The following is a 25,320-nucleotide window of genomic DNA, read 5'->3' on the forward strand; positions in this document are numbered from 1 at the left end:
GAAAACCGCATCGCGGGGCAGCTTAGAGAATAATTTGGGATGGAATTCGGTCTCAGCTGCACAAGGCTGGGCACGGGTGTCCCTAGAGAGAGAGTGTGTGTGTGTGTGTGTGTGTGCGTGTGCGTGCGTGCATGGATGTGTGTGTGTGTGTGTGTGTGCGTGCATGGATGCATGTGAGGCTGTGTGTGTGTGCGTGCATGGATGTGGGTGTGTGTGTGCATGGATGTGTGTGTGTGTGCGCGTGCGTGCATGGATGTGTGTGTGTGTGTGTGCGTGCAGGGTTGCATGTGCTTTCCAAGGTAAGGATTGTGATGTCAGATTTTGGAGTGTGGGGGTGTTTTGCCAATTCAACTTTATCTGGGCGATTCGGGGTTTCTGCTCCGTGCTCCCCTCCTCTGGTCTCACAGCGTCCCCTCACTGCTCTGGGGTCCCAGTGATGGAAACTTGGAGGAGGAGCAGGTTTGGGTCTTTGCTGTCACACTGCCAGTGCCCGGGGAGGGCCTGGCGACAGTGGCGGGGAGATGGCTGGCCGGCAGGGACAAGCCTACCTGCAAATTTGGCCCCTTCCTTTCTCTTAGATGATTAGATCAAAGCCAATTTAAGTCCAGATCCAAAAGGAACGAGAAGGAAGGGGGGGGGGCCGAATTCTTTTATTTTGCCAATTGTTTTTAAGCCAATTTATTTTTAGTATTTTTTTCAGCCAATTGATTTTTTTTTTTTTTAAGAAGTTTTTGGAAAGCTAGTTTGCTTTTCTGGTGTTGCTAAAAAGCCAATTCGTTTCAAGGGGGCTGATTGAGGGGTTCATGATTGCAATTTTGGTTGTATAATTTGGGGGTAATTTGGGGGGTGATAATTTGGGGGGATATTTAAAGCCAATTGGTTTTGTACATTTTTAGAGATGTTGTTCTGATCCCCTCGGCCAGATGGAGGGGGCCGAGGGGGATTCGCCTGACGTGGGGAGGTTGGGGCACAGAGGCCGGGGCAGGGGAGCCCGCAGACAGGACGGTACAGGGATTTCAGAGAGAGACCTAGTGGGGCGGTCCCGGTCAGGAGGACGGCGCGAGGTAGATGGTGCCACTTGGCAGAATTACGACACTTTGGCTCACTTCTAATCGCTGGATGCCTCGGAAGAGGCGCCCCCGTGGGTGGCAGGGTCCTGGGTGGGCAGGGCGATCAGCGGACGGTGACTCTTGGCCTCTCTGAGCGCCTCCAGCTCCTTGGCGAGCGTGCGACCCCGGCGTGCTCGCAGGAAGGCGGGCAGGCCCCTGCGCAGGCGCTGGGTGGACTGCTTCCAGATGTCATATTGGAAGAACTTGCCCACGGGGTATGCGGTGACGTCGTCCTGGGAGAGGAAGAGCGAGTCAGGGGCTGCCCAGGGCCCGGGGGACACGGGGGGCAACGCCTAAGCTGCCCCAGGTGCCCAGGGTGCGACGGCAGGTGTGATAGGCCAGTGCCCACCCGCGCTGCTGGCCAGCGCCCCAGTGGGGAGGGCAGGTGTAAAGAACTCCCCGGCTGCCCTCTCAGCTAAGCAGCTGGCTGTGCCCTGGCCCCGTGGCTCTGAGGTGACAGCCCTGCGGGGCTGCAGGGGGAGAGAGGGGAGGGTTCCCCTCGCAGGGGCTGGGCCGGAGCTGGGGGGCCATCTTACCGGAAGCACGGTCGTAGAGGCAGACACATCCCTCTCGGACTTGGCGGGGGTGGCACAGTAAGTCTCCAGCAGGGCCAGGTCGCAGCTTCGGAAGCAACACTCTTCCACGATGCCACGGCTGCGTCGGTTTATGCGGCTGGATGGTCGGCCTGGCGGTCCCCCAGGGAGGAAGGGCAGGACAGGTCAGTGCCCGCACCTGGCAGAGGCAGGGGTCCTCTGGCCAGCCCCCGCCCCCACCCTCAGGACGGGACACCTGGTGGCCCTGCAAGGACAGCCAGCCGCAGCCTGGAGTGGAGGAAGGAAGCGAGAGGTGGGCCCAGAAAGGACAGAAGGGACAGTGAGCGTGAGTGACCAGAGCCAGCCCCTGGCGCCCTGTGCCTCCTCCTCGAATGTCAGGTGGGCCCCGGCCCCGCCTCCCAGGACCCCGGGGTCCCGGCCCAAAGGCCGGCTGGGATCCAGGTGCCCCCCCTGCACCAACCAGGAGCCCAGGTGCCTGTGGCCCTAGAGACGCCACCGCTGAGACCGGCAGGAATGGGAGGAAGAAGGAGAAGACGGGAGGAGAGGAGTGAGGAGCTGCACAGACCACGCCCTCCTTTCTTCCCGCCCTCCCCTCCCCCCACCGCAGGCTCCAGACTCGGCCACGTGAAGTCCCCGCCTTCCTTCCGCCGTCCGTGGAGGGGGGGGCGGGAAGGGAGCCCCCAGTAAGGGGTCCGGCTGCAGGGTCAAAAGGGCTGGGGGCTCAGCCCAGCCCGCCCATCAGGGAGGCAAGCCTGGTGCCAGGGCCAGCCAGCACTAGGCGCTGCGGTGCCACTTCCTGCCCCCAAGGGTGGCAGAGAGCGAGGCCACGGGAGAAGCCAGGGCAGGCAGGGGCTTCAGAAGCCGGAGAAGCGGGTGTGCTTTTCAGAGCGAAGCGCTGGCATGCCAAGACGGGCGTTTCCGGCCCATTTCAGAGGGTGGGTAAGTAAAGGCTGTGGAGGAAGATGCCTCGTGGGGGTGGTGGGCCGGGTGCGAGCCTCACAGCCCTCGTCCGGCTGCCCCAGCAATGTCCCCTCAACCCCGTGGCCCAGAGAGGCGTCTGGCTGAGCCCAGGGAGCGCACGCGCCCCACCCTGAGGGCCAGGCTGCCCCTGCTCCCCCATTTCTCCTGGTAACCAGGTGGACACTCTCCCAACTCTCCTGACAGTAAAGAACCGGAGGCCCAGACTATGGGGGATGAGGGCAAGAGCCCACGCTGAAGGAGAGGACACGCCCTGCTGCACGGGGCAGCAGGGCAGAGGGGGGCAGAGGGGTCCAAGTGCCCAGCCAGGCGTCCCCGGTCCAAAACCATGAGAACCAGCCAAAACGCTCAGGCCAGCAGGCAGGCGCCTGCACCATGAGCCGCCCTCAAGTGTGGGTCCCGCCCAAGACCTGAGCCCCCTGCCTCCCATCAGGGCAGCAGGCCCCCTCGTGGATGGAGCCAGGCGTCCCCCAGCACGCACACACACCCCCAGTGACTTTTATTCTTAATGGCATTCAACTCATTTGATTCCATCTCAAATCTAACAGTCCACAGATACGTGCCCATTGCCAAGACGTGGACAAAAGGTGCAGGAAGCCGGTGCCCACAGCTCTGCCCGTGGGCAGGTCAGGGAGAAGCAGGAGGGGAAGGGCTGTCTGCGCCCCCGCACCGTGGTGGGCCTTCAGCCCCCTCCGCACCCCATTCGCGCTTGCGGCTTCAGGCCTGGCCCCTTGTGGACACACCTGTCCATTCTCCCTTGACTGCGAGTCATGTGGCTGGAAGCCTGGGCCCAGCCCCCTGAGCCAGGGAGGCCGCAGAGGCGACTGAGGACCGTGAAAAGGACCCCAGCATCTACGAAGGACCTGCTGTGTGTACCCCTCCCCTGGCCCCAGGGAGCTACTCACTGAAGTAGAAGCCGCGGTCCCCACAGACAAACTGGAGGGTGTCCACCAGCTCCCCGCCGCACAGAGTCTCGCTGGGGCGGTAAGCAGCATAGCAGCACGAGGCGAAGGCCAAGAAGGCAAGAAGCACCAGCACCAACTTTCCTGCTGTGATCCCCATTGATGTCTGCGGGAGAGAGAGGCGTGAGCCCACCACCCCGCCCAGGGCCGGCCCGCCCTCCGGCAGGTCCCCGCGTGGCTCAGCCAGGACATGCCAGCCTGCTCCCTTTGGGACCCTAAGCCCAGCCACCTCCTAAGTCCAAGTCCAGTTGCAGATTTAAAGCCTGGCTTTCTCCTTAATCTTAATTGCTTTAATTACAGGAACAACAAGAGCTTTCTCTGTTGAGGCTGGTGGGATGCAGAATCACCCCACGAGGAGGGAAGGGCCGGGGGCGGAGCCTCTCTGATGGGCCCCGAGCGCTGGTCAGTAACTTCACGTGGGGATCACCGTCCCCCTCGTATTATTGCCGAGGCTTGGCCACACCCGGCGGCAGGGCCCAGTGCTGGACACTGGACCTGGCCTCCATCCTATGAAGTCATGGGGGTGGGGCCAGCACAAGGCTGTGGCCACTTCTTGGGCCTCCCTGCACCAGCCAAGATGGCAGAGGGCCCCACCCCGGCACAGAGCATGTGCATCCCAGAGGTCCAGCCGGGCAAGGGCGCCAGGAGGACCAGCCTCCCTCCCAACGCAATGGCGGGGCTTCCCGGCCCCATGCCTCTCCCTCCCAGACGGCCTTTCCCAACCTCTCGGCCTGTGGGTGAGCAAAGGTCAAAGGTCTGGTGGTTGGCACAGGGTGCCAGCCATGCTCCCGGGAGCCTCGTTCTCCGGCATCACTTAGTCCCTGGACCCCAGTCTTCCCTGGGGTCCCCAAAACACACATGAAAACCAAAAGCCTCCTTTCCAGGCCTCGCATCGCACTCCCAATGGCCAGGGGCCTCAAAGTCCTTCCAGGAACACCGGAGCCACTCCCCTCTTGGGATGCCAAACCCCAATCGGAGAGCTGAAGAGAGCAGGTCAGCCCCCCCCACCCCCGGGGGACCAGACACCAGGTTCCCTCAGGGCCGATCTGACGGAAAAGATACACCTCAGGACACACCCCCTCACAAGGCTGCGAGGCTGCAGACTGGGGTAAATAGGCCCCGTAAACGGGAAGGATCTTGGCTTCCCTTTAGACATAGCAGTCACTTCCGCCTCTCCAAAAGGTGGAAGCCCCCCAGGCAGGCAGTCCCAGCCTGTCCTCGGCAGGCACAGCTCCAAGTCCCTTCTGGGAGGACAGTCACGGCCCGGTGCCCCTGAGCCGGTGGCACCCTAAGGCTTCTCAAGCAAGGACCCGGGTGGGCTGCCCACATGTGTCCGTCCCAGACACTGCACCCACTGAGCACAGGGGCATTGAGCCGCACACGACTTCCCAGCCTGGAGCAAGGTTGTTGCATGTTGGAATTTTGATGCAATAAATCGTGTAGGAAATTAGAGGACTGAGGAGGAAACTCAGTCGCGCTTAAGCTCCTGACGAGCAGGGGCCAGCCCCATGGAAGATCTAAACGGCCACCTCGCCCACCGCCCCTCGCTGGACGAAACCCCGGCCTGCTTCCCTGCTGCCCCACGGCTGCCCCCTCCAAATTCTGAAAACAAATTTGGCCAGCTAGGAATTCCTGCTGTCCGAGCGGCAACTCCATCTTTCTGCAAGCCCAGCCACTTGGTGTGGGGTCCAGTCCAGGACACCAGCGGAGAGCCGAGACTGGACAGGAGTCAGGCAGCCACGCAGGCCAGGTGAGCCAGTGGGCAGAGGAGGGGTGGGGGGCAGAGGCAGAGAGGAGGGGTGGGGGGCTGAGTGAGGGGCGGCGGGCAGGAGCCAAGGGGCTGCGGCGGGCGGGAGCCGCAGCGCAGCGGGGTCCTGGCTCCAGAGCCGCGTTACCTGCAGCTGGACAGGAGGCTCGCTGGGGCTGGAGGAGGATGAGGAGGAGGAGGAGGAGGAGGAGTCTGGAAGGCTGCCTCCGAGGAGAAGCTAATGTCCAGTTTGCAGGCTGGTCAGTGCCTCAGCTTTTATGTCTGGGCCGGCTCCTCCCAGCCCCGGCTCCACCCTGCCCCCACCCCGCTCCCAGCTGACCACTCCCCCCGCCCCCTTCGCTCCCGCCCCCTCCGTCCTCCCAGCCAGTCCCTCCTCTCCTGCACCCCCAACCGCTAGCCCCACCGTCTCTTAGCAAAGTACCAGGGCGGGGGAGGGGGGCTCCTCCTGCACCCCCAGCCCATCTCGGCACAAGGAAATGGGGGGGGGCGGTTCCGGAGGGGGCTGCTTTCCACCTCCTTGTATGGAAACTTCCATCTGCCCACGGGGGCAGGGGCAGTTACCCTCTCTGGACGGTCCATTCCGGGCCCCTCTGAGCTCTGGACCAGCCCCCCTCCACCCAGATTCCTGGTTGGAAATGTCGGGGACCGGGAGAGGGAGGCGGTGGGGGGGGGGGCGCGGAGGGAATGTGGCGTCTGGCAGGACTCTCTTGCCAACTCGGCCCCCCTCGCTCCATCCTGGCCCCGCCCACCCAGTTTTCCTCTCTCGGTCTTGCTGGCAACGAGTCAACATACCAGGGTGGGTTTCTGAGATTTGCGCCCCTTCTCATTACACGGCCGCCGCCCCACCCCCCGCCCACGCCCGCCCTTGCCCCCGCACGGCACAAATCACAAACTTTAAGTAACAGCCCCCTGCACCCGCAAGGAGACCAGGAAGTCGGCGTGCACAGAGCTCACACCTCCCCCGGCGCTCCCCAAGTCCCTCCCCCGCCCCCCACCCCTCGCCCCTTCCTCCGCGGCGCAAGGGAGAGCGCGGGGTTCGCCCCAGGGGACGGGACCGCCAGCCCCCCAGCCCCGTCTGCCCGGGCCCCGCCGCCCCGCCGGGCCCGGCCCGCACGCAGCTTACCTGGAAGCCGGCACCGGGGCCGCCCACCTTCCTGCTGCGTATTGCAAACCGAACAGCGGGCGAAGGCCCTCCTGCCGGGCACTCCTCTGCCAGCGCCGCTCTGGCCGAGTCGCGGGGGCCGAATGTGCGACGGGGCAGAACGGGGGGATGGCTTTTTTTTGGGGGGGGGGAAATTTCTGTCTGATTCTTTAGGGAGGACGGGCTGTCTGCGGGCCGGGGCGGGCCAGATGTTGTACTTTTAGGGGGGGAAAGGGTATCGGGAAATGAGGTCAGCTGTTGTATCAAGGACAGAGAGGGGCAGAGATAGTGAGAGAGACAGAGTGAACGTAAAAAGGGGGGGTCGAAGAGAGGGCGAGAGGGAGAGAGGACAGCGAGAGGCGGGCAGGCTCACAGCGGGAGAGAGCAGCGGAGAGAGAAACAGAAAGCGTATAATTAATCCACTTTGGGACGGCGAAGGCGAGAGGGCGGGCGTGGAAGGGGAGGGAGTTGGAGGCAAGGAGCTGGGGGGGACGGGAGGGAGCGAAGGGAAGGCTGCGGAAGAAGACAGGGGGCCGGGACCAGAGGCCGGAGAGGGGCCGGGGAGCGCAGAGAAGCCAAGGAAAGGGCGCAACGTCGGGGGCCGGGGAAGGTGCTGAGGGGGGCGGAGCGGAGGCGTCACCCGGGCCGCGGGCGCCCAGCTCGGCTTGGGCCGACGGAGCCCTCGGCCGTCGCGAGCCCGGGCCTCGGGGGGGTGGCGGTGGCGGCGCCGGGGCCGCTCGGGACGCAGCGAGGAGGGGGAGCGGCCGGGCTGCGCGCCGGGGAGGGCCGGGGGGGAGCGCGGGGGATGACAACGCCGGCGGCCTGCGAGCCGGACTGCCTGCGGGGGGAACCGCCTCCTCGGGCGAAGCGGGACGGGCGTTGAGGTAGACGAAGAGGAGGCGGCGGGGAATCCGCAGGCCGGCGGAGCGCGGCCCCGCCGACGGCGCCCGAGATGGGGGTCAGCAGCGTAGCGGACGGCGTCGACGCGGGGCCGCCAGCCGGGTGGAGGCGCTGGCGGGCGAGGGCCAGGAGGCGAGGGCGGCCGGAAGGGGGGGGCCGGGGGCCTGCCTGGCCTCACGCAGCTCCGCCGGAGAGCAGGCGAACTCTGGGCGCCAACGCCCGGCTCTTATAGTCGAGCCACCCGCGGCTCGGCGCCCGCTCGGGCCCCGCTGGCCGAGTGCCCGCGCCAATGGGCGCTCGAGGGGTCCTCGCCCCGCCCCCGAACCGCCTCTGCAACTCGAGCCAAGGGGGGGCCAGGCTTGGGGTCCCGGGGGGCAGCGGTGAGGGGGGGGCTGTGGGGTGCGCGGGGACGAGATTGGAGTGGGGGCAGGGATCCTCAGAGTTCGAAAGAAATCTAGAATCTCTATTCCAAAGTGTTTGGGGGCCCTGTCTGAAGTTCCGGGGTGCCAGAGCCCCTACACAGTACACGGGGGACCCGGGACGACCAGGGTGGGAGGTGTCACATGCCCTAGCGACGGCCGGATCCCCGCGCCCCAGCGGGGGGCTAGGCGGCGGGGGTGCCCTGTGTGTGCGGGCACAGGTGGCGGGTCCCCGAGTCCCGCCGGGACCTGCTGGGGAAGCGGGGAGTCTCTGGGCGCGGGCGAAGCGCGCAGCCTCCACCTGCCTGAGCAGGCGCAGCACCTCGAGCTGCAGCCGGAGCCCGAGCGCCCCCCGGTGCCGCACGGGAACCGGGGAGTAGCCTCGGCGGACGCCAGGTGCGGTACGTGGAGAGGACCTGGCCCGGCTGGGGGCCAGGCATGGGGCCGGCCCGGGCTGCGCCTGTGTGCCAGGGGCGAGACGAGCAGGGCGGGAAACGTCGTTCAAATCCTACCTGCAGGACCGAGCTCACCGGGGTGCGTCTAAGCAGCTCGCCTTTGGGGCCCACCCAAAATATCCGGATAATGGTTCCCCCGTCCTCTATGCGTTGGACTTGCGTAGATTCGGGTTCAGCCCCGGGGGCCACCACGGTCATTTGAGGGTCTGGGGAAACCATCTCCTAGAGGGTTTGGACGATGTAAGAAGTCGGTGTGATTTTTTTTTTTAACCAAGTCAAAACCACGCACGAGTCCCCGCGCCCGGCCCGCCCCAGGAGCCCCGACCACGCGCGCCTCTCCAAGGGGAAGGGGCCGCAGGCGGCGGAAGCCCGAGGCCGGCTCGCCCCCTCGCTCCGCCATCAATCACGTCTCCCGCGCTCGGCGCGCGCCTACCCGAGTCCTCCGCCGGGCGGCTGGAGGCGCCCGGGCGGCTGGAGGCGCCGCGCCGCCTGAGCGGGGGTGCGCCTCTTCTCCGCGTCCCTCCTGCCCTGCGCCCTGCCGGCCCCGCTTGGAGGTCGCCGAGGCGCTTAACCCCCGTTGTGATCTTTGCACAGAGCAAAGGAAAGCGGCACGGGTCTCCGGGGCCCGACCCAGCGCGCGGGGCGGCCGAGGGGCTGGCCCGCCGCACGGCTCCCGCGCCCCGTGCCGGTGTCCCCAGCAGCCGCTCGGGACGGCGGGACGGCGGCGGGTGGGTTTGGGAGCCAGGCCGGGACGCGAAGCGGCGGGGAGCTCACCGCGAGGCTGGAGGCCGAAGGCTGCGTCCGCGGGCGCGGAGGAGTCGAGGCAGCGAGCGAGCGAACTGCGGCGGGCGGTAGGCGCACTGAAGGTGAGCGAGACCCCGGGGCAGTCCCCAGTGTCCGGGGGCAACGCCCAGTCCGTTGGAAGACCCGGGGACAATGCCCAAATTTGGGGGAAACTGGGGGCAATGCCCAGTCGTTCTCCTGGACGCGGGAGAAGCCCTGCCTACGTCCTGGCGGACAAGCTGCCCGACCGAATGTGTGTGTGAGGAGGACGAGAGAAATTTCCCGCATCCGAGGAGCTCCGGGTACTTCGTAGCAGACGCGGAGAGGCCCAGAACCGGTGCCCGCGGGGCGCGGGTCTGCGGAAGCTGCAGAGACCGCGCTGGGGCCGGGAGCAATGCCCAATTGCCGGGAACGCAGTGCGGAGCCGCCTGGTTTGCAAGGAAGAGAACGAAGGTCCTGAAGTGGGGACCCAAGGGAGGGTGCGTCGGGGTGAGAAGCTGTGATTAATGACTAAATTCTAGACTCCAGAAAAAGAACCCGAGTCTGGGGGCCAGGGAGGCTGCTCCGTGCAGCCGGGGGACAGGGGAGCCGAGTCTACCCTGTGAGGACCCGGGCATGTAGGTCAGCAGGCTTGTGGGACAGCCCCATTTGTAGGGCAGTAGGCCTGCGGATGACCATGACCGGAGCAAAATTCTCGGTGTGGAACTTGGGAGGTTCCAAAAGGGCAAAGGGTCTAAAATTCGGGAAAGAAAAACAGTGGGTGGGTCTTGGGGATCCAGGTGCGGTGGAGAGGAGTGGAGAATCATTTCCAAGATTTAGAAATTCAGGTTAGTGGATGCTTGCAGCGCCCGAGGAAAGTAACTTCCATAATTGTGGTTTCTGGAAAAATTCTCAATGTCTTTGAGAGACTCAAGAAACACGATCTAAATTTGGGGCAACCTGGGGTGTGATCAATACATTTGGAGAAGGCAGAAAATCAATGTCTTTTTAATATTTTAATTTTTAAATTGGTTTCGATTAGTTTATTTTTGGTGAACAGGAAAAAAAAATATTTTGCTGGGCACTGTCTGCATTTGGGGACCCCCCTAGGAAGCACTGGCCCAAGTATGGGGCACCCATGGAAATTGTTCAGTAGAGACTGATATCTAAATTTCAGGGAACCTGTTAATAGCAAGGAATGTTTTAGGACGCAGGCCTATGATACCTGAGATTTCCAGGACCTGGGGGTATTTTTCAGTATCTGGGCAATTTCATTTTGGGAGGCCTGTGGAAAATTGCCTAAATTTAGGAGGACTCAGGGTAAGGATCATAAAATCAGGGGACCCATAAATCAATGTTCAGAAAAGTTCAGTTGTTTTGTGGAAAAGGGGAAAAAGTCTCAGTTTATTTTGGAGGGCTAGCAGGCAGCATCGCAATCCAGAGGCCCCAGAAAATAATTTTTGAATCTGGGGATCCAAAGAAGTCTTTCAAAGTCCCCAGGAGAACAGAGGGTCAATATCGAAGTTTTAGGGGGAAAGGATTAAGAATTCCTAAGTGGTGGGGCCTGGTGGTCTACAGAAGATTGGCAGTGTCTGAGACCCAAGAAATGTTGACTGAATTTGGGGTGACTCAGTGAGTGCCTGGAGAAATGCTCTGGACCTGAGAAATCAGTGCCTTTCTGTGACATTGAATGTGTTTGGGGAGCTTAGAGAGGGCGATGCCTAATATTAAGAGCCCAACGTGTCCAAACAGAGGGCACCGGGAAAAGGTCCAGTGTAGGTTTGCCTGGAATTTGGGATCAGTTCTGAATTTTAGGAAACCCGGATTCTTGTCAGTAAGCTCGTGGGGCCCAGGGAATTTTTTAATATTCAGAATGTTATGAGGCGGAGAAAATATTCAGAATATTTGGTTACTGGGTCACTCAAAAGAGCTTGGTAAAACAAGATATAGGCTCTGTGCAAGGGTTTGTTTTGTGCTTGATTTGACCCGGGGGACCTGAGAGATGTGTGATTTGGGGGGACCGGCCTGACCCATGGTCACAGCTGCACACAGCTTGGATAAGTGCTGTGTGTGTTTGGGGGGCCTGGGTAACAGCGTCTAAATTTCAAGGAACCTGATTAGTGGCAGGAAGCTTGGAGAGCCCCAGAAATGAATGCCCCATGTCTTTATGACCCACCAAAAAAATTGCTCGGTGAGTTTTGGGGACCAGAAACCATCTTCTCAATTTTGTGGAACTCAGGATATCAGAGCACACACTGTTTATGATTCAGAAAGAGGGTCTCTGTGCTTTGGGTTTAATGCGTAAATTTTGGTGAGGCGTAGGCAGCAGCCTTCCAACTCTGAGGGTCCTGGGGAAATTGCTCAGTCTGTTGCGAGGGGGTGGCAGGGGTGGGGGGACCTGGGATTCTTTACCTAAAATTTAGAGAGCCCAGGTTGGGGCCAATAAATTTGTAGAACTCAGCAGATTATGTCCTAAACTCTAATGAAGCGGAGGAACAGGGCTTTGGCAAGGAGGAGCCGGGACAGGGGCAGTAAGCTTGGGAGCCCCTGTCGACCAAAATTACAGGGACACAGGAAAAGAGTCCTCTTCTTTGGGAAAGATGCCTTAATGCCAAAAAAACACCGGGTTCATCCTGGGGAGTCAGCCTGAGCCCAGGACCTGGAGTTAATGTTTAAATTTTTCTGAATAGGGTTTGGCACTGTGTAACTCTGTAGAACCTGGGGATGGGGTTGGAGGAGGGGGTTGGGGGGTACAGTAAAACTGTTAAGAGCCTGGGTGGGAGAAGACACCCAGTAAGTTCGGGGACCCAGGCCTTAGTGTAAACCTGGAAAAGCCAGTAGGGGCTTATGTGTTTTCAGGTCCCCAGAAATTAATGTCAAAAAAAAAAAAAAAAAAAAATCCTGTGACTTGGAGGAATGCTGAATGTATTGGGGGAGATCAGGGAGGAAACCTTAAATTTGAAAAACCACAGAAAAAATAAAATAAAATAACGTCTGCCATCAGGAGGAGCGGGGGGATGTCGCTCGGTGGGCTGGGACCCTGGGGATGGAGAGCTTCGTTTGGGAGGCTGAGCTCCGGCCAGGGAAGCACCGCGCCGCTGCGGATCCGGCGCCCAGGGGACTCCCGCGGAGCGGCGGCGCCCTCCCCGGGGATCGGGGCGCGGGTTGCACGCGGCGGCGGCGGCGGCGGCTCCGGGGCAGCACGCGGGGCTCCCTGGGACGCCCGCCGCCCCGGCGGGGCTGGCACGTCGCTTCTCCCGATTTTGCCTCCTCGCCCCTGACAGCGCTTCGTGCTGCAGCGCGTCGGGTGGAAGCGAGGCACCCCGGGGCGGCGAGGGAGCGACGGGGCGCTGCTCCCTGGCGTGCCGGGGGGCTCTGGGCTCCCTGCTCGGCTGCCTCCGAGGAGGCCCGCGGGCTCCCCGCCGCCGCCGCGCCCCACGCGCTCCGCTCTGCGAGCCTAGGCGAAGCCGCGGCCCGGCGACCGCCGCGGGCAGGCTCGTCCCCGGCTCGGTTTGGGGGGCCCCGGATCACCCCCGGCGGCCGTCCCCGCTCGTCCCCGGCGCTCCGCGAGCGCCGTCCGGGCCTTCTCGGGCCCCTCGACGAAGGCGAACCCAATTTTGTTTTGATAACGCGGGAGAGTTGAAGCACTAGTGAAGAGAAGGCGAATGCGGGGCGGGGGGAGACAGGACTGATGGTGGCGGGGGTCAGGGGTCTCCTTTCGTTTTCTCTAAGAGAATGTTCACGGCAAGCCTCCCTCTCCCGGCTGTGAAAGTCTAGTTCCTTAAGACACACAAGAGGAATGCTGAACCCTACCCAGCCCCACCACACTGGTGGGAACCGGATCACCCCTTTGGAATTAGGCAATGTTGCGGGTGGGGGGCGGCCACCCCCTGCGCATCTGTGGGTTGAGGGTGTTGCCAGCGACGGGGTGCTGCTGGGGGCAGCAGGGTGATGGGGTCTCAGGGCCAGCACACCAGCCATCACCTGCCCCCACGGTCACCCCACAAAGGGGCCCCAGCTAGAAAGGAGGCGCCTCAAAATCTGACCCTCTGGGGAGGCAGGGGTTAATGCCCTTGGACAGGTGTGGGGACTGGGCAGGGCTGAGGCAGCCCTTTCAGAGGAGTTTGGCAAGATGGGGAGGACCCCCCCACACACCATGAAAAAAGCAGCCCACTTTCCACCCGGAGCCCAAGGCACGTGGGGAATGTTCCCCCTTCAAATTCCAGTCCACATCAATCACCCTGTGTCCATTCCAAGAACATCTGGCCTGTCTCCCCCCACCCATCACTGCCCCGCTCCCTCCCCACCAGCCTTCTGCAGTCCCCAGGCCCTGGCGGTCAGGCCTGTGCCTATAGAAGGGAGGGCGAGGAGGGGGCCTCCCAGGGAAGCCTGGCAGGGTGGCTCCCCTGTCTGTGGCAGCTTGTACATTTGGGGATGAGGAGTGTTTTTAAAGTGTCTGTCTGCAGACCTCAGCTCCCTGGGACCCCAGAGCGGATTTCAAGTCCTGGGTGAGGGTCTCCACTTCCCTTGCCCTGCTCCGGACTCCCCATCTCTCCTGCAGGCCTGCTTCCCAGGCTGGGGGCTGCGGGGACCGGGGTGAGGCATGTGTCAGTCGGGCTTTCTGGGCATCTTCATGCTGGGGAGGGGGCCCTTTGGGGACCCTTCCCTGCCTTCAGTCCTGAACAGGCGCCAGCCCTGGAGAAGCTGCGGCCCGGTGCTTGGAGACATGTGCCTGGATCTTGGAGGTAGGAAGGCTGAGGCCACCCTGGGGTGCTGGGCCGGGCCATGGGCCAGGAGGGGGCACAGAGGCACTTCCTCCGCATGCAGGCCTGCAGGCTGAGCCCTCGCCTTATTTAGTCACAAGTGCGGCTAAAGGGGTAGGGTTGTCGGGGCGGGGGGGTGGGGGGGGTAGATCCGGGTTACTGTGGGGCTCAGAAAGGGCACTGGCCACCCCCAGCCTGGACCAGCCACCCAGGCCGCCCAAACTTCTAGTCCCCCACCACAGTAAGAAGGGCACAGCCCTGGTATGTTGTGGGGCTGGGGTCTCCCCCAGCACAGGGCTTGGCTGGTGAAAACTTCGGCCCCAGGCACCATCACCTGCCCCTCCCTCCAGTTCTGCAGCAGCCCTGGTACGCACCCCCCACCCCGCGATGTGCCAGCCATATTCCAAGAGGACAGTCACCCCCGAAGACTTGGACTCACCCCAGGAAGCCCAGCCCCGCACCCCGACCTGGCTCCAGGCTCCGGCTCTGCATCGGCTCCCTGCTCCCGCTCGCCCTGCAGCCTGCCTTCCCTTTCCCCGCTTCCTTCCCCGGCTCTGGCTCCAAGCTGGCCGCTCCCCACCTCCCTGGGACCAAGCCCAGCATTTTACAAACCCGGCTCATTCTCCAGGAGTCCCCTGAGCGCCCCCTCCCTCAGCCCCCACAGGGCAACCGGCGGCGCAGGGGTGAGGACCCTGCACTGATGCGGGAGGGATGCGCCTGCTCCCAGCAGCAAGGCTTGAAGCCCGGGGACCCAGGCCCCAGCTGGACAGAAGGCCAGGACCCGACGGCGGCACAAGTCACCCAAGGCCCCAGGCACCGCCAGCCCCTGACCAATAGACCAACGTCGGCTGTGTGTAGGAGTGTGGGGTGCCCGGCCCCCAAGCTGCAAGGACCCAGGCGTGGCCACTGTCGTACCAGTTCATGTAGCGTCTGAACTAAAGACACCTTTGAAAAACATTCTCGGTTTCTCTCTCTTTTTCTCTCCGGCGGGCAAATCGGCCTGAAAGGGGGCACCTGCTGGGTCCCCCACGGCAGGCCCTGAAGAGTGACCTCTGTGGCTTTGGGGTCAGGACTGGGAACACAGCCCCCTCTCCTCCGCTTCCAGAGACCCTGGAGCGAGCCCTGCTCTGGGGTGGCTCAGCCTGTTGCCCCCACCCCGGCTCCATCCAGCAGTGTCAGAGGAGGCTCTGGCTGCCCCCCCAACCTTTCCAGGGTCCCCCTCAATTCCCCAAGGCACACACAGGAAGCCCCAGCCGGCGGCCTCTGTCGTTACCTCACTCTACTGCACAGTAACCAACCGTCCTGCGACTGTCCCCCTACTTTGACAGATGGGGACACAGAGAGGTCAAACCACCCGTGTGAGGCCCCATAGCAGCGGCCCAGGGCAGGGAGGGCTGGGTCTGGCATGCCCAGCTGAGCCCAGCTTTCCTGGGGCCCCCCAGGCTTCCCCCTCAGCTTGCTGGAGATCTCTGCCTGCAGCTCCTTGCTCTAGTTCTGTGCTCGCCCGTCACCCCTGACTCTCCCCTGGGCTGCCCGCTCCTCCTCCCTCTGTCCTACCAGGAGCACCCCTCCGAGGACCACGCTGCCCCGGCAGCAGGGGGCCTGCTCTGCCTGCAGCTGAGCCCCCAGGAGCCGACCACCTGCTGTGCCACCCTGATACGACCCCAGCCCCCTGGAGGCTCCACTCCTTGGGAAAGGGTGATGGCCACAGGAGCTTCCCGAGGCGGGACTCTGAGCCCCGAGGACAGCAGGCCCCTGTCCAGAGCCTGTGGCACTGACTGGGCACGCAGTCCTGCCTGGGAGAGTCTGGAGCACTCACCTCTGCGGGCTGGGGCCACCGGCCTCAGTTCTGAGCAGGTGGGGATCGAGGGCCACAGGTCACAGCAGCTGACCTCCGGGCTGGGGTTTCTGGCCTGCTGCGGGTTCTGGCCGGGGGGCAGCCTGGGCAAAGGGCTGACCTGGCCTGGGTGTGGGGCCCTGTGGCTGGGACCTGAAGGCCACCTCCTCGTCCTCAAGGTCAACAGTGACTCTTCGTCCCCTGGGGGAGAGGAGAGGGGTATTCTTAAGATGGTGTCTTTTAAAACAAATGCACAAGCGTGCACACATCCAGCCAGGGCCCTGGCCCCTGCCCCTCCATTGGCTGTCAGGTGGAGAGGCCCTCGGGTCACCTTGTCAGGGTTTGGGTGACGGCTACCCTGCCTGTCCCTCCGGCTGCCCAGCTCTGCCTTTTCTGAAGAAGGGAGGGGGAGAAGTGTCCACAGTTCACCAGAGCTGGGCTTCCCCAAGGCCAGGCCTGCAGAGGTGCCCACGGAGCAGCTGGAGATCCGTCCATGGGACAGGCCGCCCCTCCCTGCCTTCTGCCTGAGCTTGGGGGCTGGTGTCTGCACACAGACAGCCTGCCTCCTCTGCCCCAGCACATCCCCACCTGAACGGAAGCAAGGAGGGAGCCAGGCACACACACCTCTGCCACGGGGAGGCAGCTGAGGGTGGGGGAGACTGTGCTCCTCTGGGGAAGTGAACCCTTCCCCACACATGCCACATGGGAGTCTGGGTGGAGGGGAGGCACACTCCATGCACAAAACAAGAACGACCCAGGGCAGGGGAGGCTGGGAGGGGCCCAGGGCAACCGGCACACTGTCAGGAGGAGAGGAGCGTTCCTCTTTAGATCCCGCTCTGGGGCCCCAAGCGGCGGCACCCCTTCATCGTCCTTCTCAGCATCCTTTCCAATTACATGGTGGGATTCTCTGGGGAAGGGGTGGTGTAGGGAGTGAGGACAGAGGGAAGCTTTACTTTTTACGTGGTATGAAAAAAATAACTTCCCAAACCCTGGGCCTCAGAGGCCCTGCAGTGTCCTGCTTGTCTCTGGTTGGGACCCGGTAAGGCGGGGTGCAGCCAGAGGGAACTTCTCACACGGGAAAACTATTTTACTTCTCCAACAGCAGCTGTGCCCTCACGCTGAAGACAGTGGCCCTACGCTCCAGCCCACCCCTCCCATTTTGCCGGCTCAGTGAAGGAAAGTGTATTTTCCAGGCAAAAGCCGCTGTGGCTCTGGGCAGCTCCCCTGAGGGGCTCCCTCCCCACCTGTCCTGTCTGCTCCAAAGTGCAAGCTCCCTTGAGTCCTCTGGCAGCACAGGCCCTCCCCTTCCTGTTAACTGCCCCCAGCCCACTCCCCCCTGAGCACTCCAAAGGCAGCTTTCTTACCACCCAGAGGGGAGCGTGTGAGGGAGGGACGCCCAGGCACCTGTGCTCTAATTGCTGTGTTGTCTCTGAAGCTCCCCTGGGCGGTGGGTAAAGAGGACCTGGATGTCACGGGTGCCCCAGGCTCTCGACTGCCAGGTGGATGATCCGCTGGCTGGGCCAATAGTAACAGTCGCTGCCAAGGCGGGGGTGCTCTGTCTGTGGTGCTCAGACCCCCCAGCAGGCTTGACTGGGAGGCAAAGGAGGGGGATGAGGCTGAGGCTGCAGAGACGTGAAGGGCGTTTTTAGAGCGTGCATTGTAAGGGCCCCCAGAAGAAGAGCCTCTCCACCTCGGAGCACCTGCCCAAATGCCAGCGGAACCGATAGTGCGCCCCCACCTCATCCCCACCCCACGCCGTTCCCCAAGCCCCTCCAAATTTAGATAGAATTGTGCCAACTTGGTGGTGCTGGGCCTACTGGAGCAGGGGCTCAGGCACCTTCCCATGTGAGGGTATGGCACATCAGAGGGTGGAGACTTGGCCCACCCTTAGCCTGGCAGAAAGGCGTTAGTGGGCATGGGCATTAGCCCGAAGTACTCGCCAGCTGCGAGGTGGGGCTCTGCGGAGTGGGGGTTGAGGGTGGGCGGGGCCTCCACTGATTGACACCTGGCAATCACTTGTCACATCCGGGCATGCCAGTGGGCGTGGCACGGGTAAAATAGGGGCGGGGCATCTTGGGGAAAAGTCAGGGTTCGAGGACAGTCAGAAAAATCTTCCCTCAGGCGCTCCCAATGCAGCTGCCACACAGTGCGGCCAGGTTTGTCTTCTTCCAGAGACAGGGGGCTCACCTGGGGGCTTCCCTCTCCCCTGGTGGCATCTGACAGCACCCCCCGGCCCCATAGGTGTGGCGCAAGGCACTGAGGCAGCAAGTGGCAGGCAGCAGGCAGCCAGTGGCAGGCAGCAGGCAGCCAGCTGCACAGCCTGCTCACAGGCACCCCTGGGAGGGATGACTGGGGTCTGCGGCTTTCTGAGCTTGACCAGAACTCCAACTGAGCCTGGGACCCAGAAGTTTCAACAGCTGAGTGAAGGCCCAGGCAGCTTGGACCAAGTCACACTGGGAACTTAAACCTCCTCCTTGAGCCTTCCCTTAGAGCAGGAGGCAGAACCAAGGTGCACTCGGAGGCAAGGATGTGTGTGGCTCCCTGCAGGTCGCGGTCCCCACCCTGCCTGTGCCCCAGAGCCCCGCCTGCCAGCCTGTGCTGGCGTTCAATTCTCTCCTCTCCCTTCATCTTTCAAGCCCTCATCTGAACTTCCTTCTTAGCTGGAGCGATAGGTCATCTGATGAGAACAGGGCTTTCAGTGGGGAAGAGAGTCAGAATTGGGGGTGGGAGTGTCCTAAACAAGATGCAGAAGTCCCAGAGCCGTACCATCCTCTGGGAGGAGGGCAGGTGGGCGTCTCCCTGGGCTCTTGGGCAGGCGAGGAACGCAAGGGTGCTAGAGGTCCTGAGTCAGGCCCATCGCACACAGAGGGGAGTCAGTGTGTGAAGTACCCCACAATTCTGGGGGGTGCGGCAGTCACTTGCTCATGCTGCTCTGGCCCTGTCTGGGGCCTCTGTGGCTTAGAGTTTTCACAGCCTGTGCCACCCCCCCCCCACCCCCTGGTGTCTGCTGCAAGATGCCCAGATGTCACAAGGGAGCTCCTTGCAGATCCATGTGGGAAACCTTAGCTGGGGCTTCCCACGCCTAAGGTGGGGCCAGTGAGGGGAAAAGGCTGACTCCATGCCAGATAATGAGGCTGCATGAGAGGCCCACCAAAGGGGGTATCCTTGAATTGAGAAGGTGGGGGGCTTCCCTGGTGGTCCCGTGGTTAAGGCTTCGCCTCCCAGTGAAGAGCTTGTGGGTTCAGTCCCTGGTCAGGGGAACTAAGATCCCACGTGCCTCAAGGCAAGAGACCAAAAGCATTAAACAGAAGCAATAATGTAACAAATTCAATAAAGACAAAAAAAAAAAAAAAGGAATCAAGAAGGTGGGCAGCTAAGGGGCTGAAAGGGGAGAAGCGTCTCAAACCCACAGATCAAACTCCTGGAAATGTGGGAGTCCCCACCCCTAAACCAATGCATTGAATCTGAGCCCTGCCCCTAGTCCAGGTCCCTGTTTCTGGCACAACCCCAGAGGGGATCACACCCATGCAGGGCGATTTTACTCCATCAGAACCTTGAACCCCAGAGTGTTCAAGTAAAGGAAGGCGAGCAGAGAAAGGGGCTCAGGGTGGGGAGGCCCCACGGGGGACTGACCAGAGCTTGGTGCCACTGAGGCAAGACTGGAGGCAAAGCGGCTGTGAGGGTTGTGACCTTGAGCTTGACCTTCTAATTACCATCCATGGTGGGACCACAAGGCCTACGGAGAGGCAGTGAAGTGGGGCGGAAGAGGCAAATTTGGGGTGCAGGGGCACCTCACGACATAAACTTTGTTGCCCCACTGCCTCTTAGGCCTGGGAGGGGGTTACCCCGGCCTAGGGTCCTGGTCAGATCCTGTTTATGCAGGAGAGACTTGAGAGACTCTCAGAAATCCCCAGCTGCAAGTTGCCTCCATTTGGCTGCTTAAGTGGCCTCATGCTGACACCTGGTGTCCACTTTTAAAATTACAGCGCACGCCCGAAAGGTCTTGAGGGGTGACTTGGGGCACCCTGGGAAGGGGGCTGGGGGGCAAACCAGTAACATTCTTCCCACAAGACAGAGGCCCCCTGCACTGTTGGGGTTCAGCTGGGCTCTGCACCTTTGCACTCGGATCTGAGGCTTTCATCAGGCCCCTGCCCTGGCTTTACAGAATCGATGGTGGAGGGAGGTCCTGGGGGTTCCCCTTGCCAAACGTGTGGCAAGGTGGGTGACCCAAGCGGCTGAGCCGGGGACGCCTTCCTGAAACATCCACTGTGTTCTGGGAATTAGAGAAAACGGCATTATGTTTATACCTGAATACAATCAGATAGATTACTATCTGTCTGATAGACAGATATCAGATAGATATCTGATACCCAGCCCGCCCCCGACCCGTCCTCAGGCAGGGTCCCCGAAACCAGCGAGGGGCGGCAGTGGGGGGCTGACTGATGCCTGACTCCTGCTCCCTGCTCGGCTTTCCAAACCTGACCCAAGCCTGACACCTCGCGGCCACATCGAGAAATGCAACCACAGCCTTATTAGACAGCACCTGGCTTTTCTAGAATCCATATTGCCGGGAGGATAACGGAGGAGCCACTTCACCAAACGCAGGAGCAGGGGGTAACAGAGCCCCCATTCTGACATCACTAGGTGTCCCAAGAGCCCCGCACCGTTGGGAACCTGGTGACCCAGCCACCTCCATGCAGGCGGCCAGAGAGGCCAGGGTGAGGCCGCCCTGGGCAAAACAGCAGGAGGACCCAGGGAGGACGGGGCGGGAGGGGACCCAGAGGCTTCAGGGCCGAGCCTATCACCCCCACGCCTCCGTGTCCCTCTGACCTCACAGGCTGACGTGCTGGTGCCTGAATGCCCATAGGTCGGCGCCCAGCCCAGTCCACCTACTGATACCTGTTTATCATTGCTCATCATTACACTGTCTCAATGCGAAGGTGCGTTTGCCCCTGACTCCCCTGACCACACGAGCATTCTTTCCTGGACGTTGGTAGCTGAGTCACTGCCAGGCTGGTCCTGGGACACCTGTCATCCCCAACATCCCCTGCAGGTAAAACCTGCCACCTGAGAGGGCTCTGGAGTTTGGGGGGAGGGAGTCTGGCCCTGGCCCCCGGGCACACAGGAGCCCCCAGGCCCCCTGGGATGCACGCTCCTTCCCCCAACCAGCCCTCCACCTCATTTCAAGACATGTGGGCCCCGCAGGCCCCCGAGCCCTGGGCCTCTTCCCTTGGGGGGCTGGTCCGCCTGGCAGCCGCACCCACGGGGCACCCTGGGGGCCCTGGGGCCTGCTCCTTTGCTGTGGAAAGTGCGTCAGCTGCCTCTTGCCTCCGCTGCCTAGAGGAGCAGCGGGCCTGCGGAGCCCTGAGGCCCTGAGAGGGGGAGAAACCTGCTGGAGATGCAGAGTCCAGAGCCGCAGGACGCGCCCTGCGCAGGCCGCCCGCCCTGGGCCTGCCTTGCCCACATGCCTGGCCCACAGGCAGCAACACGGCACATGCTGGGCTGCGGAGGACGTCTGAGGCCACAGCCTGTCCCACTGGGCAGGAGCCGAGGACGCAATTCAGAGGACCCGCTGTCACCAGGGCAACAGGCCTGGGGGCCCCTCACTCACACGTGTCGCCCTGCTGCACCCTCAGCCACCATATGGGAGAATCTCTGTGGGTTCCCTTTTGATGGATGAGGAAACCAAGGCTCAGAAATGATGAGTAACTTTGCCAAAACCACACAGTCAGAGCAAGGACTTAAGCCCAGCCTGCCTTGCCGACCAGCTCTCACCCTTCAGCCCTGCAGTGGCCTGGAGTGGACCCTCCTGCTGGCCCCAGCACAGTGAGGGCTTCTGGGGAGCTGGGGCACCCGCAGGACTTGGCCCACTGTGTCCTCCAGGCCTCTACCTGGCCATCTTTGTGCCCAGACCTGGAGGATGGTATCTCTGCATGAACACAGCTCCCAGTTGGCTCCAGGGAGGGCGGGACCAGCTGTATTTGCCCACAGTGATCCCTAGGTTTGGTCTGCACCCGCGGCAGTGAGAGCCGAGTGTGGACTCCATCTTAAGGTCAAGGCACCTGCCTGGGGACACGGGACACCTCCTTCAGGAAGCCTCCCAGCCTTTCTGTTCTGCCTCCTCTGATCTGTGCTGCTGGAGGGCGGCCCGCTAGACCTTCCTCTCTTCTCTCACTCTACTAGCTCTTCCACCACCTGGAGCCTGGCCTCTCTGCTTCTCTGTCCCCAAAGCAGAACATGGGTCCAGGAAGCACCCCCAACAGGCAGCCAAAAACAGACCCATCATCTAGGCCTCAAGGAGGAAGCCCACCTTCTACCCTCTCCCTCTCCCTGACACTGGAAGCCTTCCTTGGGCAGGCTGAGCTGCGAGATGGCAGGTGGTGCTACAGAGGATGAAAAAGGCCAGGGAGACCACGGAGGGCTGAAGGGGACCAGAGAAGGCTGAGAAGACCATGGAGGGCTGTGGGGACCAGAGAAGGCTGAGGAGACCACAGAGGGCTGTGGGGGACCAGAGAAGGCTGAGGAGACCATGGAGGGCTGTGGGGACCAGAGAAGGCTAAGGAGACCACGGAGGACTATAGAGGACCAGAGAAGGCCAGGGAGACCACGGAGGGCTGAAGGGGACCAGAGAAGGCCAGGGAGACCACAGAGGGCTGTGGGGAACCGGAGAAGGCTGAGGAGACCACGGAGGGCTGAAGGGGACCAGAGAAGGCCAGGGAGACCATGGAGGGCTGTGGGGACCAGAGAAGGCTGAGGAGACCACGGAGGACTATAGAGGACCAGAGAAGGCCAGGGAGACCACGGAGGGCTGAAGGGGACCAGAGAAGGCCAGGGAGACCACAGAGGGCTGTGGGGAACCGGAGAAGGCTGAGGAGACCACGGAGGGCTGAAGGGGACCAGAGAAGGCCAGGGAGACCATGGAGGGCTGAAGGGGACCAGAGAAGGCTAAGGAGACCACGGAGGACTATAGAGGACCAGAGAAGGCCAGGGAGACCACGGAGGGCTGAAGGGGACCAGAGAAGGCCAGGGAGACCACAGAGGGCTGTGGGGAACCGGAGAAGGCTGAGGAGACCACGGAGGGCTGAAGGGGACCAGAGAAGGCCAGGGAGACCATGGAGGGCTGAAGGGGACCAGAGAAGGCTGAGGAGACCACAGAGGACCACAGAGGGTGGGGAGGCCAGGGAGGCCTGGGCCATGGATTCAGGGCCTCAGGTTCAGCTGGGCCCCCCATGTTCCCCTCCTCCCTGCCCTATTCTGGCTCCCCACCGAGCCTCCTCTCGAGCCTGACCCCAGCTCAGAACCTGAGACCCAGAATGGGAAGGGGACTTCCAAGGTCCCGGGCAAGTGGGCCTCGGGTGTGGGGGGCAGGCAGGGTGCTCCGGGGGAGGCCGGGCTGGAACGGGGTCAAGCTCTGAAGTGAGGCCGGACTTTGAAGAAAGCCGTGCGCTTTGAGACGTGGTGTGAACAGCCCTGGGTTGCAGGGCCGCCTGGGGGTGCCAGCTCTGTTTTCTAAAAACACAGATGGGCCGGGAAGGGGGTCAGAGTGAGGCGGGCGGAACGCGCCCCTCCCACCACCACGAGGTTCCGATGGCTCAGCAGCCTTGGCCACGTGGGTTGTGAAGGGTGGGCCCGCCCGGGGCTCGTGCGCTCTGGACCCCCAGGCTGGGGTCCTGGAGGCCCATCTTCACCTCTGGCAAAGCACAGATCCGGGCTCCACTAGGAGCAGACAACCCAGGGTCTGAGCATCTCTGGGTGAGGGGGGCCTCGGAGGCCGCACCCACCTCCACCCCACCCTGAGGGCCCAGGGGTGGCCCCAGGATCCCATATCTCAGCCTTGCGCCTTGGAGGGTGGGTACTGTGTGGTGAGAATCCCAGGCCCAGGTTCTGGGGGCCGCATCGGGGGCCCCTCCGTGGGCTGCCAGGGTCAGATACTGGACAGCAGCAGATGGCAGAGAGTGGGACATTTGAGCCTCTGTGGGGAGGGGCCGGGGGACCGCCCGGGGGGAAGTGAGCTGAGGACCTGAGGGGTGGGGGCCAGCGCTTGGCTGGGGAGGGGGCAGTGGGGAGGAGCCTCTGCCTCGCCGCCCTGCTCCGAAGCCAGAAACCAGCACCGAGGGAGGGGCGGGCGGGCGCCCACCCCCCACTGCTTGTTGGCTCCCTCCACAGCTCCTGGACCCCTGGCCACCCCCTGCCCCCAACATCCTCTCTGGAACTGGCCTCTCTGCTCCCAGCACTGGGCAGAAGATGGACCTGGACACGAGAAAGAACCCTGACCCAAGTGGACCCCCGCCCGCGGCCTCGTGGGCCCCGGTTCCTGTCCTCAAAGCCCCCATCTCGCATGAGCCTCTGGCTCCAGGGGCCGAGGTGACTATGAGCAGAGCAAGGGGTGCTTTGACAGCGACAACCACCCCGTTGCCCCCAGCCTCAACTCCCCCCAGGCCCGGGAGACCCTCAGCAGAGGCTGGGTTTGTTCAGCCATGAAGAAGAGGGCAGAGGGGGAGGGAGTTCACCCCCACGGCCTCCCGGCCCAGGTCTGATTCTGCAGCCAGAGGGTCAGACTATCCTGGAGACGTGGTCCAGAATGGTGGGGACCCGGCATCTTGTCCAGCTGCTCCCCCAGGGAGCCTGGGCTCTAGAAGGGTGGCTTGACTAGGTGGGGTGAGGCTTTGGGCACCATCTCTCCTTCCTAAGCCTTGCGGCCTCCAGAGCCCCCGGGAGCCAGCCTGCTGGCATCCCGCACAGCCCCTGCATGCCTGCCATTGGTAATGTAGGTAGCGGGGACAACAGACCCCTGCAGAGGGGACGCTGCTGGGACTTGCCACCCAGCACAAAGGAAGTGCAGCAAAAGTGAGCCTTTGGTGCCCTCTGCTGGTTCTACCTGCAAATTACCGCTCTGACGGCCCGCCTGGCGGAGATAAGGGCCCACCCTCCCAGGGTCAAGGGGGCTCCAAGGTGAGGACTCCCAGTCTAGCTGGACACAGACTCTGCTGGGGGCTCAGCCTGGGCTCTGCACGGGGCCTTCTGGAGGACCTCAAGCCACTGTTTCCTGGTCTTTCTCCCTGTTTCCGGCCTGGCCCCCAGTAGGCACTGGGACCCTCAAGGGCAGGGGCCCACCCCGGCATCCTCGCATCCACTGGAGAGTAGCAAGGACAGTAAATATTTGCTGCCACCCAGAGAAGGCAAACACGGCCGGGCGTAGGTGCCAGCTCACTTGTGCCAGGCGCAGACACAATCTGGGGTCCAGCCTGGAGGCAGCCACACCAGCAAACGTCCTTAGTGGGTGGACACCGGGGGCTTGACCCCAGCCTCGGGGTCCCCACTAGGAGCACAGGAGCAGCAGCCCCACCCCTGCCGCGCGTGGACAGTGCAACGCGGAACAGACACACGGGGGAGTGAACCGGGTGTGTGCGGGGGGCCACACTCGGCCCTTGGACCCCCACGGCCACACCAGGGTGACATGCAGGGCTGGACACGGCGGGCAGCCACCGTCAGCCCCGCGGGCCAGTGAAGCCCAGGTCCCAAGGGCAGCCCAGGACGGGCCTCCAGTTCCCAGAAGGGGCGGAGCCGGGGCCTGGGTGGGTGGCAGAGCCAAGGTCCGTGGGCCGGGCTGCCGTGGGGGGCGTGCGGGCTCCGGGAAGCAGGGGCATATGGGGTTCAGCGGTCAAGGGGCGC

At 62.8% G+C, this 25,320-nt stretch overlaps 1 protein-coding gene across 3 annotated transcripts; it reads right to left on the reverse strand.

The window, feature by feature from the left end:
* Positions 1-212: 212 nt before the first annotated feature.
* On the reverse strand, positions 213-8,505 carry IGF2 (insulin like growth factor 2). 3 transcript variants are annotated; one of them, XM_055583280.1, is made up of 4 exons: positions 8,344-8,505; positions 3,547-3,709; positions 1,646-1,794; positions 213-1,342 (listed from the first exon to the last, which is right to left on the reverse strand). In XM_055583280.1, exons 1-4 carry the CDS (start codon positions 8,503-8,505, stop codon positions 1,109-1,111), a joined length of 708 nt encoding a protein of 235 aa, XP_055439255.1. In that variant the 3' UTR covers positions 213-1,108. The 3 variants fall into 3 exon arrangements, with proteins under 3 accessions (XP_055439255.1, XP_055439253.1, XP_055439254.1); XM_055583278.1 differs by lacking the exon at positions 8,344-8,505 and adding an exon at positions 6,495-6,811; XM_055583279.1 differs by lacking the exon at positions 8,344-8,505 and adding an exon at positions 5,499-5,587.
* Positions 8,506-25,320: the final 16,815 nt, after the last annotated feature.

This window comes from Bubalus kerabau, chromosome 5, assembly GCF_029407905.1.
Source record: "Bubalus kerabau isolate K-KA32 ecotype Philippines breed swamp buffalo chromosome 5, PCC_UOA_SB_1v2, whole genome shotgun sequence".
Lineage (NCBI taxonomy): Eukaryota > Metazoa > Chordata > Mammalia > Artiodactyla > Bovidae > Bubalus > Bubalus kerabau.

Excerpts from the sequence above, each read along its gene's own strand:
- IGF2 (XM_055583280.1), bottom strand. The coding sequence starts at position 8,505 with ATGGTTTCCCCAGACCCTCAAATGACCGTGGTGGCCCCCGGGGCTGAA. Across the intron at positions 1,795-3,546 it reads GGACCGCGGCTTCTACTTCA|GCCGACCATCCAGCCGCATA; the intron begins GTGAGTAGCTCC and ends GGGGACCGCCAG. Across the intron at positions 1,343-1,645 it reads CCTCTACGACCGTGCTTCCG|GACGACGTCACCGCATACCC; the intron begins GTAAGATGGCCC and ends TTCCTCTCCCAG.